At 34.3% G+C, this 16109-nt stretch overlaps 1 protein-coding gene across 5 annotated transcripts; it reads right to left on the reverse strand.

Moving 5' to 3' along the window:
• Window positions 1-6212: 6212 nt before the first annotated feature.
• LOC135846012 (collagen alpha-2(I) chain-like) lies at window positions 6213-15644 on the reverse strand. Of its 5 annotated transcripts, XM_065364943.1 has the most exons (13): window positions 15454-15644; window positions 11814-11895; window positions 11577-11737; window positions 11344-11479; window positions 11010-11084; window positions 9441-9533; window positions 8470-8514; window positions 8012-8047; window positions 7856-7918; window positions 7647-7764; window positions 7390-7562; window positions 6913-7134; window positions 6213-6827 (listed from the first exon to the last, which is right to left on the reverse strand). In XM_065364943.1, the coding sequence occupies exons 4-13, from the start codon at window positions 11443-11445 to the stop codon at window positions 6681-6683; spliced, it is 1074 nt and encodes a 357-aa protein (XP_065221015.1). In that variant the 5' UTR covers window positions 11446-11479; window positions 11577-11737; window positions 11814-11895; window positions 15454-15644; the 3' UTR covers window positions 6213-6680. The 5 variants fall into 5 exon arrangements, with proteins under 5 accessions (XP_065221015.1, XP_065221017.1, XP_065221016.1 ...); XM_065364945.1 differs by lacking the exons at window positions 11577-11737; window positions 11814-11895 and having other exon boundaries at window positions 15472-15644; XM_065364944.1 differs by lacking the exons at window positions 11577-11737; window positions 11814-11895 and having other exon boundaries at window positions 15510-15642.
• Window positions 15645-16109: the final 465 nt, after the last annotated feature.

Raw genomic sequence — 16109 nt, forward strand, 5'->3', positions numbered from 1 at the left:
GGTCCATATTAGGCGTTCAAAATTTTGAACTGTCGTTTTGACACTCCTCACTCAACAATAAAAAAAAAGCATACTTAAAGTTGACCTTCACCCCTGAAGTTTTGTACCTACAGTGTTAGTGGAAGGATGGAACTTCATTTTAAGCCTTTGTGGAGGTTTCTACCCCCTATAGTTTTCAACTGGTAATCCTCCAAAAAAAGTGGTCCATATTAGGTGCCTCTACCCTTATCATACAACCGATCAGATGAAGGGCCACAAAGTCGATGTACCCAACCTTCTCCTCTGAAACCTCCAACAATTGTTTTTGAGGTAACAAATAAGTAGGTAGTGTAACAATTTTTCCGTTTTCTACCTCAATTTCACCCTGGTGAGATATCTACCAACCTTTTTTGCTTATAAACATTACCTATATATAATAAATTAAGTAACTGAACTCTGACAATAAGCATGAAATATGTAAATTAAAACATACCCAAAACTGGTTAGTTGAAGAATATCAGAAAATTTGCTTTCTTGTGAATATACGCGTTTCTATCCTCAGCATCAAAGACAAATCTACCGTCACGAATCGACTCACGTTCCTTCTCATTGGGCAGAGGAGCAGCGCACATATGTGCACCAGATAACGACGATGACACTACATTGTTTTCTGTATTCAAAGTCCATTTATCTACGCTGTTCTCAAATTCATCCAAAGGTAATATTGTCTTCCCTGCATCAAAATCTGGCCACATTGGATTACGCTGAAGTTTTTCTTCCAGAATTGTCCTGATTGTACAATTATCCAAGTTGATAATATGCTGCAATCGCGCAATTTCCCCTGTTGGAATTTTCAAAACTTGCAGTTCGTGTTTAGTTTGTTCAATTTCATGAGGGTTTACATCAACCAAACTGTATCGAATACCCAATTCTTTGTCTCCTTTGCGATTATCAATTTCTAAATCTATGACCACGTATGTTCTATTACGATGTGAGTAACGAATGTACTCGTATACACGATATTTGCCATACTGTGGTATTTCATAGTTTTGTAGCAGAAAATATTGCCGAGTTTCCTCTGTGAGACCTAAACTACCAACAATGCTCCACGAATCTTCGGTGGGATAATTAATATAAGGTTTGTTGACGTAATATTTCAGTTCAGTGTAATCATCGTAACTTGTGAAAAATATCAAACCATAGGCGTATTTAAAATTCGGAATTTGAAAATTGGATTCGGCACTGTAAGGTATACGGGATTGAACCCAATACTGGGAATACAAGTTGATATTGGGCTCTCCCATATGGAATCCAAGACCTGCTGTCACACCTCGCACAAAAAATCTGCACTTGGGTGTATTGATGCGCAAAATTCGAGCTAGTGGCATGATTTTACCACCCAATGGTGCTTCCGGATCACTATCAGAGTAAAAATCATCACGAATATTTAGTATACCAGGAGGACCACGATTAATATTGGGATGAAGTAGAAGTGATGAGATTCTCTTCCAGTGCACTGGTGGTGGAGACTTATTGGCCAAGTTTTTGTCAAATGAGTAAGCGTACATGGCATGAAACGAGCACATCAGTTTCAAGTTTCCAAAGTCAAGAATCGTATTCTGAGATATATATGTTCCATCACGATGGAGTCCTAAACCAAAATGAACCTCACTATAAGGTAATACTATCTCCTTCATCATTTTTCCATACACTTCACCATCGATTATGTTTTTCTTATACATTGTTTCGTCACAATCTACGTCGTAGATCTGAGCTATGAGCCATGGTCCAAATATTCTTACTGCATTTGCACCATCAAGTTTATATGGAAAACTTTTAAATGGTGTTGGAATGATTTTCAATATGTTCGTTGTAATTTTTGTAGATGGTATTTCACGTAATTGATAAGGAACCATCATATAATGAGCCAATAAGCTAGAAAACGTGAATAACAATTGATACATATTGTCCCACGTGTTATACCACGTCTCGTGATTCATCTCATACTGGTTGGTTTCCTGATTAAACGGTATCGTTTCTTTGACAAATTCAATTACCAGATTGATGAAGACCTCTGCACGATTCATGTACGTTTTAATTTTCATGTCAAAGTCTGGGTCTTTTTTTGTCACATCTGCAACAACTGACCAATTTCCATATTTGAGCGTTTTAGCCAACTCTTTGATGACTACACGTAAGTCATTTGCTGCTAGGCATAAACAGCTATCAAAATCATTAACATTTTCTCTCCAATTATATATTTTAATTTGTGTTTCATCAGTAGTCTTATAAGTATCACTTTCAAATTCATAAGATCCAGCCTTCATAATTTTTTCCAGCAGAAATCCGTAGTCCCAATCTTGTTTTATTATAGCTTCACGTGCTTTGCTAACCGACCAATACTTATTCGATTCTTTTTCAAATTTTTCATCTAGTTTTCTGTTCAACAAGAATGCATCGCTTGATGAAGTAGTTGTACTCAAGTATGGCCACTGACTGGAATCCGGCGCGTTGACAGATTGGAAAACAATCACGAATAACAACGATAAAGATTTTGCTGAATTTTTCAACATTTTTCCTGGATTCGGATAATTAAGGCCACTGAGTTGAATTCTGAGCAGATATTTCCTGATTGAAAAAAAATCAGTATCAAAAGCTGTGGAAATTTCCTTGAATTTTCCTACATTTTCAACTTTGGTTTTTGTAATGCATTATTAATTGTTGCATAAAAAAATTACATCTAGGCAGGTCTGTTTTTGTGGGAGAGAGAGTTCCAAAATGTCAAAAGATTGCCACAAAAACTAAAAAAAATGAAAGAATTTTTTAAAAAAAATAAATAAATAAATTTATCCAAATACGAAATATGTCAAGATTGTCACTTGTCACATTGAAATTTTTGAATTATGGAACATCATTACTTGAAGAGCAAAAAAAGTAGGTAATCAAAATTTTTCATTTAAAAAAAGTTAGAATTTTTTCAGAAAATAAAAAAATAATTTAGGTACCTACTTTGATTTTTTTTCTGAGAACGCAGTGGGGGCGAGGCGTATGTTAAAATTATGGACTTGAAGCTTCAATTCAGCGTCCCCCTCCCAGGAAGGAAATACAAAAAAAGGCCTGCATCTAGGTACATATAATGTGTGAGTTTGGGCCCACTGATTTCAAATTTGAACCATTCCTTCAGGACAGCCTTACTAAATAGGCATAGGTAATTGATTAAAGATGTAAGTACCTACACAATTTTATTTTTGCAATAACTCACACTGGATGATTTTTGAACAAAAAAAATCAAGATTGAACTTGAAAACGTAGGTCTATATGCATTTTACATTTATATCAATATGAGTGAATCATCCTTTCACGATTTTTTCTTAGAAATTTCCACATTGATTGGTTCTGAAAACGAAAAGAAAACAAGCCCGAGTGAAGCGAGGGCAGAAGCTTTCGAAAATTTGTGTTTCGAGAAGTGAAAAAACGGTGTTTTCTTTTATCACAGACCCATTTCCAAAGTCTTGCCGAATGTTACCCAATTTGCCGAATTGCCGAATAAAATTAGCCTGGGGAGGGGGATTATCACCCCCATCCCCCATTAGCGACGCATCTGCTGGTGACTTGAGGAGTCATTTTCAACATTTAAAAATCGGTTCTAAATTTCAGGAAAAATAAAAGAAAGAATCAAAGGAAGTGGCATTTGTTCTGGGAATCTTCACCCATAGTCATAAGGTTATCCCAAGATACTACTTAGAAAATGTATTGATTCGTAAATCTATCTATACCTACTTACCTAGTTACATCTACTACCATGAAAAACCCAGATAATTCTTCAAACGATAATTTACCTAAATTTATAAAAAGTTGAAATGTGCTTACTTACAATATATAGGTACCGGAAAAATCAGATGGTCACCTCGAAAATTAAATATCATGTACTAACTTCAACACTTCATTAAATTTGAAACGAATTGAATGCATTAGCAAAGGTATCCCATCACTGTAGATAAACGACGTATCAGATCAGAAATATGTGGGGACAATTATGACTAACACTAGATAACAAAAAAAAAAAAAAAAAAAAAAAACGGAGATTTACTTGTGAAATTATTTGCATTTAAAAATGAGCGTTTTCAGGAAGAAGATAAATTGAAAGAGTGATATGGTTACGAGTAGGTACACAACATAGTTTTTAAAATTTTAATTACATTGAGTAGCTACACGGAGGGGGAGGGAAGAAGGTATCAGACAAACTGGATCAAAAAAATAAGTCAACATTTCTTTATCTATAAAAAAAAAATCTAATAAAAAGAACATCGATCATTTTTTCAAAAAAATCGTTGCCCAATAGGCAAGGTAAATCAAATGGGTGGGGAGGGGAGACTGAGGATTTGTAACTAAAAAAATAAGTCTATACCCGTTTGAAATGTTTCAGAGCCCTGATCAGGGAACATCAGAAGGGTTTAGATTGAAAACATTTAGCCAACATTATAACTCAGTGCTTCAAAATATAAGTAAGGTAAACCCGGGTAAGATGACCATGTTTTGCCAAAACCGCTCTGGAGTCAACAGAAATTGTCCGATTCTACTTTTTTTTTTTTTTTTTTTTAATAAACCTAAGTTATCCCTCTACAACTTCCCTTAATTGAAAAGTGGTTTGGTGAACTTATTCATATAAAAAAAAAAAGAAATTGGAAAAGTTGATTTTTGGGCTCTCAAAAAGATGGCCATCCCATAAAAGTGATTAAAAATGGAAATAAATTAACAAAATCAAGTTTCGGGGGTTTTTATTACCTATATTTAAATTTAATAACTTGAGAAACTTGCATTTTGTTAATTTATTTGCAATTTTTAATCATTTTTACAGCGAGGTGGAAATTTTACCCCAAATGGGGTACAGATTCCAACTACCCATTTATCATAATCTATCTTATTTTTATAGGATTTTCTAACACAGAGACATGTATTACGATCACAGAGACATGTACTAGATCGATTAATTTATTTTCAGCGTGAATTTAACAGGTAAAGCATATGGCCATCTTCCCCTGGCCATCTTTCCCAAATGACACAGTCACGTATTTTTGATTCTGGTTACTCTGTGAAGTCTTGAAATGACTAAAACTTTATATGAAAATGAAGCTGAGAGTTCTAGGTTTCGAATGATATATGAAATATTTACTTATTACTTCGTTAAATACGTTTTGGCAACGATAATAAAAATCCGAAATTCTTCTTTTGGCAAAAAAAATAGCCTTAAAATGTTATTAACACTTCTCACACAGACACAAATGAAGTACTGAAAATGTTTTTATGTCTGGTATGTTCTTTTGTTATGAGGAATAAAATATATTTTTTGCAGCGCGATCCGCCGTCCCATATTCGAGTAATGGCCCCCTGGCCATCTTACCCCGTTGGCCATCTTACCCGGGTTTACCTTATCAATCAATGCGCTGGGTCACTCCACCTTAATTCGACCAACGTTTTTGACCCATGTCCTTCGACTTCGCTCAATTTTTTTTACAATGTTTACCCATCCAATTTCAAGTCTTTGCTGTCCTGCACACTCAGTTTCAATGTATGTAGGTACATCTTCACCAGCGCATCACATTCTACTCACTACAAATCGACTGTAGACCCTGCGTTCATCCTCTCGCCTTCATTTCCTGACAGAGTTGGGCATCTTCGTGTAGAATAGCCTATTCTACATTTTGGTGTAGAATACGTAACATTTGATGTAGAATGCGTAAAATGCGTAGAGTGCGTAGAATGCGTAAAATATGGTGTAAAATGGGTAGAATGCAGCAAAATCACCCATCTGAAAACCAAAAAATTGTTTATTCAGCGAAAATGCGCCGGGTCATCCCATGCCAAATCGGCGTATTTTTGCACGAGGGGTCTTCGATTTTTTTGAAAATCATATCATTTGCAGAGGTCATCAAACGATGATGAATGACGCGAACCGGGCATTTTTTCAATTTTTTTGAAGGAACTGTGGCGCTTCAAAGTTCTCCAAAATGGCTGAAAATGGCCGAAAATGGAAAATTTCAGTTGCAAATTGCTCCGGTTGTACGCGGTATAGAATTTTGAAATTTTTTCAAATTGTAGTACTTTGAGAGGGTAATTGACGAATGATGTCAAAATCAGTGGTGCCACTTTCAAAAACCTAAAAAATTCGATTTGAAAACTTATATTTTAAATATAACCATGATGTCCCCCAGAAAAAATTCTGAAAAAATACTCAGTTTTAGTCCTTTTCATGTTTAATAACATATCAAAAAATTAGACTGGCATTTTTTTTCATTTTCGAGAAAAAAAATTACAAGTTTTACAGTTGTTGTAAAAGTACAATCAGAAACCTAAAAAATGAAATTTTTTGCATTTTTGAAATATTTTACCAATGTGTAGACGAATATGTGAAAAAATTCCACTCTCCTCCAATTTGTCAACGAATTGACGAAAAATGTCATTTTTCATGCTATGTATAATTGTATTTCAAGAGTGACATGTAGGCTACTTATGCATTTTTCGTCAATTCGTTGACAATGGTGGAGAGGGGATTTTTTTTATATTTCAAGGTTTTTCTGCAAAGTTCTTTTAATAGAAGATTCTTATTTATCAATTTAATATTCTATATTTGAAAAATCATTTTAAATGCAGAAATAGATGTTATTAGTGAAGAAAAATATACTCGTAGGCATCTATCTAATTTAAATGAAACAAATGGGCCCCATTTCCACAAAAACGCTCTGTTCGCTTCGTCCAACATCTCGAACTGCAATATCAGTGATAGGAAGTCGAGATGGGTTATCAGTTCTATAATTAAGGATTGCAGATAACCACTCGTTGCGTTTGTACTACAAAATAACAAATATTTTTTAAAATTCATGGTACATAGAAAATTACAACAAAAAATGAAAAATGTGAAGGTTTAGCATTTACTTGGCATCCATCTTGGTCAGATGTGAACTGCAAATTTGGGTGACTTTGTGGAGTTATTTCTATATCATTCCATCCCATTAATTTGACACTTTTTTCATAGCTCTTGCTGGCGTTATCATAATAAGCAATGGAATTTTTGCAATGATAAGTAATATTCTGCGTTGATAAAATGGAAAGTTTTTGTAATGCAGCGAGTTGAAGACGATTTATTTTGTAAGCAATCTGTAAAAAAATGATTACCTACCTACATAAAATTGCCTCTTCAAGGAAAGTTTTAAATCATTGATATGATTTTTGATCAAATTAAAATCAATGTTTAAAATTCCTACAAAATGAATTCTTAAAAATTATGAGGAAGTCTTTTTTTATAACTTCAGTTCAAAAAACATACCTATCCATGTTAATAAACTCGAGTATAAAATTACAAGTTTCTTGCTTCTGTGATTATCTAAATGATGAGTTGAATGAATTTTTTACCTTGAAATCAGAATTATTACTTCCTAACCATACTTCTGACTTGGCAGAAGAAATATCAAAAGTCTTAGAACGAATGTCTCGTGGGTAAATGCACGTCATATGTTTTTCAATATCACAATGGACTAAAATAGCATTCCTTATGTCACCTTCGCTTGGATTTATCCAATAATCACCTATACATGGAAGAAATCATTCTCAAATTACTTATTATTTTTTTCCTAATAAATTTGTTAAGTTATAATATTTTTACAGTCTACCATTCGGAGAATTTGGATCATTGGCAGCGATTTCACGACACGTTAGAGCAGGATTTTTTGCAACACCGATTTCTTCCTGAGATATCACGTGAGGCATTGGTGCATCATTCTGTGGAGACTAAAATGAATCGTGGAGTTTTCTACATTAAATCATCAGATTTAAATAAACAGATAGGTACTTCATTTTTACTCAATGTAAACGTAATTACCGGACAACCACAGGTTCCTGGTGATCCTGGTTCACCCTTTAGACCTGGAAATCCCACCGGGCCCTAAGGGGAAAAATAGGAAAACATTGAGGAGCATCGATTAATACACTTGTGCAATATCAATGACAATAATAGCAGAGGCATTGAAAAAGTTACCGGATATCCAGCTACTCCAGGAGATCCCATTATACCCTGCAATTTATTCAAATATACATATTTAGAAAATAGGTAAGTAACTATAGTATTTTCCAACGGGATGTCGATCTTTTCAATTTTTTAATATTACACTAGCATCCTATTTGAGGGATGAGAATTTTATTTTATTCTACAATGATAGTGACAAAAAATCCTTTAAGAAATGCATAAATCTAAAAGCAATGTATGAAAAGTTGAATTTCAAAAAATGAAAAAACTTTGAATCTCTCACCACTTAAGATTTAAATTTTGCATTTTACTTATCACAATATCAATGAACAATGATAATGAGCAATGGAGAAGCGTGCATTTTACTGGTAGGGAAGCAAAGTTGCAGTGAAAATTTTCAATAAATGAAGTAAGTACTTAAACTTTCATCAATTTTAAATCAAGGTGATAAAAGGCATTGAAAAAATTACCGGCAATCCTTTAATTCCTTTTGGTCCAGTTTCTCCTTTTTGGCCCTGCAATTTATTCAGACACAGGTCTGTTAAATTACTGTAATTTATTTGCTGGTAAAATACATCGGTAAAATACCTGTATGGTATTTTACTGTAGGTATTTTACCAATTTGGATATGCAGAATTATTTGTAGTTTGACTTCGAAGTCCTGAACTTCTGACCTGCACCTCATCAGTTAGGTGTTATTACAGAATATAGGCAATTTTCCATGGAATTTTTTTGGAAATTCACTGGGAAAATTCTTTTTAATTAACTTTCAAATTATAAATTTCCCTGGAAATTTGGAAATTTATGACGGAAATTTGGAAAAAAAGTGTTCCGTTTTGCTTTTTGGAAAATTATGGTAAAATATGGTAATAAACTTTTGGTAAAATACCGTAAAATTAGGAAATAGTTAAGTAACTAGTATTTTTCTAGGAGATGTCGACCGTTTTAATTTTTTAATACATTACATTACTATGGCTAGGATTTTTAAGCGCTATCAAACACGTTTTAATAGCGCTATAAAAAAGCATTAAAAATGTAAGAAAAAAGCAAAAAAAAAGCGCTATCAAATCCGACCATGTTACATATCAAAATGAAGGTTTTTTCAAACCAGCAAGATACCTTCCTTAAACATATGTACAACATGAACCAAAATGAACGAAAATAAGAAAATGAATTTAAAAAAAGGAAAAAACTGAGACTAAAAAAATCCTAGCCCTATACATTACACTAGCAGCCTATTTGCGGGTGAGAATTTTATTTTATTCTACAATGATGGTGACAAAAAATCATTTGAAAAATGAAGAAATCTAAAAGCAATGTACGAAAAAGTAAATTTCAAAAATTGAAAAAATTTCGAATTTTTCACCACCTAGGATTTAAATTTTGCATTCTACTTATCACAATATCAATGAGCAATGATAATAAGATACTAAAAAACTACCTTATAATATCCAGGAAATCCAACAGGTCCGGGTTGTCCAGGTGGTCCGATCGGTCCGAGTGATCCGGATAGTCCAGGAACTCCAGTTAATCCCTGGAGATAGCATGAATAAGAATCAATAAAAGCAGGGAGCATATGATGCCCAGTATTCAGTAAGTTGATACATATTAAAAATAATTAAGCTTATTTGCTTACTTGGATCCACATTTCGGTATATTTTGTAATAATTAATCAAATTTCCAAAAAATGTTCATAACTTGTAGGGAAACCCGTTAAAATTGATTTTAAAAGAAGGCATCTCATAAAAAAAATATACAAGCATCATCAGCCATTTAAGATGCTAAAGTGAATTTTTTGAGTTTTGGTGAATTTTTGAAAATCAAATTTGGGCCAAAATAAGGGGAGACAGCATTCAAAATTTCATAGAATTAAACTACAAAATATGAAAGCTGAAAGTCGGGATACATAGATTTAGATAGTCTATTTTTGACCCATCGAATTTCGATTGAAAATGGTTTGGAACGATTGGATCCTCGGTATTTTCCCAAAAATTGACGTTTTTTGACATTCCTCCAGAAAAATCAACACTTTTTGGCTTGGGCAAGTTCGAAAAAAAACAGAACTTTGCAAGTTGGGAAAAAACAAGACTTTGTTTCACAATTTCGGAACAAAAAGAGGACTTTTTAAACAGATAAGACAAAAATCAATTCTTTTTTAACGTTTGGAGTGGGGAGGTGGTACAAAAAATTGTCGACTTACATCTTTAAATCCTATACGTACTTAAGTGTCCATCTTTGGCATGATTGTCAAAAATTGTTCATTCTTGATAAAATCATCAGAAAGGGTCGATTTTTGCCGAAATTGTTAAATATGTAGTAAATGTTTTTTGGTCAAAATTCTCAGGAAGTAAGTATAGGCATAGTATTTTTAAAAAATAGTCAAATGGTTGTAATTTTTATCAAAATTGCTAGAAAATTTGTGCTTTTTCTGCCAAAACTTTCAAAAAAGCATTGTTTTTTGTATTGTCTACCTAAAAAGTACCCTTCTTGTTTCAAAGTTTGTCAAACAAAAATTCTGTTTTTTTTTTTTTTTTTTTTTTTTACAAAACTGCTTTAGAGTCTCCTTGTTTGCTGAAAGAAGCTTTGAGCCTGATTAATTTTTGGCAAAATAAAAAGTAAAACTTGAGATAAAACTTCAAAAATAACCGTGCGGCGTGTATTATGCTCCAAATGATCCCCTCTCCTCCTAAATCAATTGTGACCACTTTTGAGTCAATCTAGAGTCTCCTGCAAAAGTTGGATTTTTTCCATAATATTGAAATCGGTCAAGAAGGTGCCGTAATCAATAATTTCCTCATAAGTTTGAGATTTTTAATCAATTGGATTGGGACAGGTAAGCTGCGAATTCAAGGAAACGAGTTTAAAAGTGTATTGTTCTGTCCAGAAAAGTGAGCTTCTGCTGAAGGTTCTAGATTGTAATCAATTTCTGTGAGTGCATTAAAAGTATGTAGGTAAATAGGTATCATTTTTTCGAAGGTTTTGATGGGCTACAAGTTAAAAATTGTATTACCGGTGGTCCCATCTCTCCCCCATCTCCTTTTGTTCCCGGTAGACCAGGTGGACCATGTAAGCCAGGTTCTCCATGCTGGTATGAAAAGCAAAAAAAAAAAAAAAAAAACATATTAAAACGGCGCGGTGGATTTATTTGTTATAAATTAAGTAGGTACCTACTTATATCGAATCAAATGTTTAGTTGAAAAAACAGAGTATCTTTGTACGCTTATAATCTCCAAGATTATAGATAAATTTTTCAAAGTGATCAAGTGATCACGTATTGCTTCAGTATTGCAACCTCAATGAATAGGTAGGATCAAACGTTGGTATATATGTACTATTGTACTTACTGGAACAGTATCAGCATTTGATACGCTACAGAATATCGGAATAATAGCGAATAACCAGAGCAGTAACATTTTATTAGATCCTGGAAACGTATTGCTCAACATAATTGCATCAATGTGATCGCATCAGGTGATAGATCTGGAGATTTGCACAGATGAGTTAGATATCAGCCAAAGAAAGATTGGGTATCTTTATGCGAGCATGTTTCACTGATATTGAGCAAAAGTTGCAATACCACGAATAATCAGTCGACTCAGCGATCTGCAGAGTGAATTCCTGCTTTGAAATTTCGTTTAGTAAAATTTGGTGGGAATTAAATTTGCCAAAAATCTCTTGGAGATTCCAAAACTGCAAAAGGACATTTCGTGTAGGTAGGTATCCCACGAGCACCTGTATCTTTAAAATTGAAAACAAGAAATGAAAAGTCGAAAAAAATTAGGTTTTCAATTTAAATTAAAACTTTCGGCCATACTGATAATGAGTGCGACTTTTGCTCAATTTCGATGGTAGTGCTCTCCATCAAAGATCCTTTGCTTGGTTGCACGTGAGAATCGCTGAAACAATTTATAAAACAAATGCAGTGCAATAGGTACTTAGATCATTAAAATACGTGTTTACAAAATATGAAACTGTCTTAGGCACCTGAAAATGTTCAATTAAAGTTCATTTTCGGATTTCTGGTGAATTTTTAAAAATTTGAAAAATTCAAAAAAGGTGTTTCAAGGACAATTTTTTTAAAGTTTCAAATACAGTGGAACCGCGATAAGTGCAACCTCAATAAGTGAAAATTCACGTTAAGTGCAACCAAAATTAATCCCCGGTCCCTACAGTCGATTTACCATGTAAATTCACCTCCATAACTGCAACAGTACCTCGATAACTGCAATGAATTTGACGAATTTTTTTGTGAAAATCATCCAAACTAAAGTAAAAATTTGAAAAATACAGTAAAAAATGTAGAAAATATTCAGAAAATTGTCCAACATTGACACTAAAATAGAACAATGTCCAAAAAAATTGTATAAAATTGAAAAATGGGTAAAGTTGGCATAAAATGGATGTATAGGTAACGTAAAATCAAATGAAAAATCATCGAAATTGAGTCAAAAAAAGGAGGTACTTGTCGCGTAATTTATTCACCTTGATAAGTGCAAATTGCAAAGAAATAACCTTGCTTAGTGCAAACCCTTCTAAGTGAAAAACTCAATAAGTGCACTAATTTTTCCGGTCCCTTGAGTTTGCACTTATCAAGGTTTCACTGTAGTACATAATTGTAGGCACCTATGTTCATGTCACCGCCATGTGCAGATGTTGAATCGAAGGAATTGAGGAGCTCATTGCAAAAGTAGCCCTTGTCACATGAACTTTTAGACACGTTTTACTCGATTGCACCTATTGCCAACTGCGGAGATCATGTTGTAATGATGAAATGACCGTCAAGTTAGTCTACCCTGAGTAGCCCTGAGAGGAATTGCTTTATAGAGTTTACATTCGTGATACTGGGTACGCTCAAGGGAGAGCTTTGGAGATTGCATAGGTTCATGTGACAAGGGCTACTTTTGCAATGAGCTCCTCAATTATTCAATTTGGTTCACTTTCCTCTAAAAAATGTATACCTGAGTATTTTAAGAAAGAGTTACAAAAAACAAGTTTTTAAAAATTTTCAAAATTCTAAAGAAATTTAATAATGAACTCGGGACCCAAAATTTTGATTACAGAGATCTTATTGGACGTGTTCTTTTGATCCAGCTTAGTTTCGTTCTGATTGGAAGAGCATGAGTTGAAAAGGTTTCCTCGTTTTTAAGAAAGAAATTGGAATTTCAAAAAAAAAGTTGAAAATCCCTGAAATTGTGGCTATTTATTTTTTTGTCCGGATTCACAAATTTTAATATTGCAAGAAACAATTGGTAGAAATTGATCTATCTTGCAAAAGCAAAATCGATCTAAGAATTTTTTGAATCAAAATTACCGAGGTATAGTAAAGTAAGGGTATACTAGACAAAAATAAACTAAAAACATATTTTCAAAAAAAAAAAAATGTTGGGGGGAAAACCAACTATGTATCACCATTGAGGGGTGCCACTCCCTGCTCTATCCGATCCCGGGGGCACCACTAACTTGGTGATTCTACGTCAGACCCAACAGATATTTGGGGACCCTTATACCCAATAACCAATAAGGAGCTATATAGTTGCTTATGTAACGTTTATTAGGTATAATGGTAAATGGTCACCCGGTCATACAGGTGACACGGTACAATACAATGTATTATTCTGCTGAGCGTTGTATACTAGTAGTAGAGGCCAGCGTTAAAGCTCTGCTACGTCAAACGAATGATATACAACTGCACGGAGGCAGGTACCATCGGCTGTGGCTAGCTCTGGTGGAACCAGTCCACCAGAGGGCGCTAATCCAGTTAGCCTACCCCCAGCCTGGGCATCAAGTTCCCTCCTTAGGTGGGTAACTTGGAGTCCCAAGTCCCCACTACAAAAACAAAAAACAAAAAACAATAACAATAATTTTTTTATCAAAATTGAAAAAAAAACTAACGATGAAAAAAAAATCAATAATGCAGGTAGATACCTATTGAATTGGTAAGCCCATATTAAAACTGAAGATCTCATACCAGCAGACTTGATCAAACATTTAACACCAGAGTATGAAAAGGAGCTGCTGAAGATAATAAACAAAATATAGGATGAAGGCACTCTGCTTAAGGACTTCAAAGCAGTAAATTTTGTACCAATACCAAAAAAGAACAACTCGCAAAAATGCTCTGAATATAGAACCATCCCACTGATGAGCCACACACTGAAGCTACTACTCTCCATCATAAATGCCAGAATTGAAAAGAAGATAGATGAAAATCTAAGTGAAACACAATATGGCTTTGTAGCAAAAAAAGGGACGAGAGATGCAATTGCCCTGCTGAAAGTGATCATTCAAAGAGCACTGAATGCAAATAGGGAAATCATTGCTTGCTTCGTCGATTATGAAAAAGCATTTGATCGTGTCAACCATGAGAAGATGTTGGAGATCCTGGGAAAATACAATATCGATAACGAAGACCTGAAAATAATCAAGAACCTGTACTGGGAGCAAACCGCTAACATCAAGATTGGAACAGAGTACTCGGAGAATGGATGTGGCAGAAAGAAAGGTGTGAGGGCAAGGATGCCCCCTCTCACCCAGGTTGTTCAATGTGTATGCAGAAGAAATAATGAGAGAAGCGCGAATCGAACGAATGGGATTCAAGATCAACGGCAAGAGAATAAACAAAATAAGTTATGCAGATGACAAAGTGATCCTTGCTGAGACAGAGGCGCAGATGCAGAAAAATCAACCAAATCAACAGTGCTGGATTAAAATATGGAATGAAAATAAATGCAGGCAAGACCAAGGTGATGAGATTTATGAAAGGAGATGATAAAGAGGTCAAAATCAACATCGGATCACAAGAAATTGACAACGTAAAGCAATTCAGGTACCTTGGAGCGCTGATAAACAACGATGGTAGAGATCATAAAAAAATTAAATCACGGATTGGAATGGCAAAGACCGCTTTCAACAACCTTGCCAATGTGCTGGGAAATCGAACGATGAGTATAGATCTGAGGAAGAGAATTATGCGATGCTACGTATGGACCGTTCTGAAGTATTCCTGTGAAACATGGACCATGAGTGCAGAATGCGAGAAGAAAGTATCCGCTTTTGAGATGTGGTGCTATCAAAGGCTACTACGGATCTCATGGAAGGACTTCATTACCAACAAGGAAGTACTAGCAAGAATAGGAAGAGGAGCGGAAAGTCGTAGTTGAAGACATCAAAATCAGAAAGCTAAAGTATTTAGCTCATAAAATACGAGAAAACAGTGTTTTCATGCTAGTGGTACAGGGGAAAATCCAAGGAAGATCGACGCGAGGGAGGAAACGATCGGAACTGTTAACAACAAACTCACCGGCCAACTCTCCCTGCAAGACCCTGAAAGAAACGATTAGATACGCTAGATACCGGCTAATATAGATGGACATATACGCTATCTCCTGTAAAGGAGCGCGACCACTACCACAAAGATATTAAAACTAGTGGGATAACAAACTAAGTAAACTCACCATTGAGAATAAACTGACACTCAATTTTTCAAAAAATAACATATTCAAAATCGTACACATTAGCAATTCTCTAAAGTATACTCTAAAGGCATAGAAGAACTGTATTTATTTTGTATTTTTAAATTTATGTTGTTATCACGATAACTTCGCGCTTTTACTATACCAAGTGATAGATACCTAACAAATTAACAGCATTACAAGCAACGAATTTTTCGAATACTTACTCGTTGTTTATATTTGTAATAGTGGTTTTTTCACATTTATTTATACCTACGCGCCTTGACCTACCACGTATAAAAATAACCGTCATAAGATTAAATTTGTGCAGTTGCTCACTCATTTTTAATATGACACTCGATGCATACTATGTTTTGCATGATCATACCTACTATTTGACAACTTAATTAGGTACCTACTTACTTGATTCATCGCGATTTTTTATAATTAGAACAACGGCTAATAATAATGAAACCCACATAAAGTTAACACCATCAGCAGTGAAATTAAACAGGATGTATTTTCGTCTCGCAGAACAACTGTTTTTGAGCTTCAAAAACTTTTTTGAATTTTAGAGTAAGAATACAATGACCATAACAAAATTTGTTTATTTTTTCGTATTAATTTCCGCATTTATTTTTTTCATTGCGATTTTTTGA

This window comes from Planococcus citri, chromosome 4 (assembly GCF_950023065.1).
Source record: "Planococcus citri chromosome 4, ihPlaCitr1.1, whole genome shotgun sequence".
Lineage (NCBI taxonomy): Eukaryota > Metazoa > Arthropoda > Insecta > Hemiptera > Pseudococcidae > Planococcus > Planococcus citri.

Coding starts and splice junctions, on each gene's coding strand:
- LOC135846012 (XM_065364945.1), bottom strand. CDS start 11,445: ATGTTGAGCAATACGTTTCCAGGATCTAATAAAATGTTACTGCTCTGG. Junction 8,515..9,440: donor GATTTCCTGGATATTATAAG/GTAGTTTTTTAG, acceptor AATAAATTGCAG/GGCCAAAAAGGAGAAACTGG. Junction 8,048..8,469: donor AAGGAATTAAAGGATTGCCG/GTAATTTTTTCA, acceptor AATAAATTGCAG/GGTATAATGGGATCTCCTGG.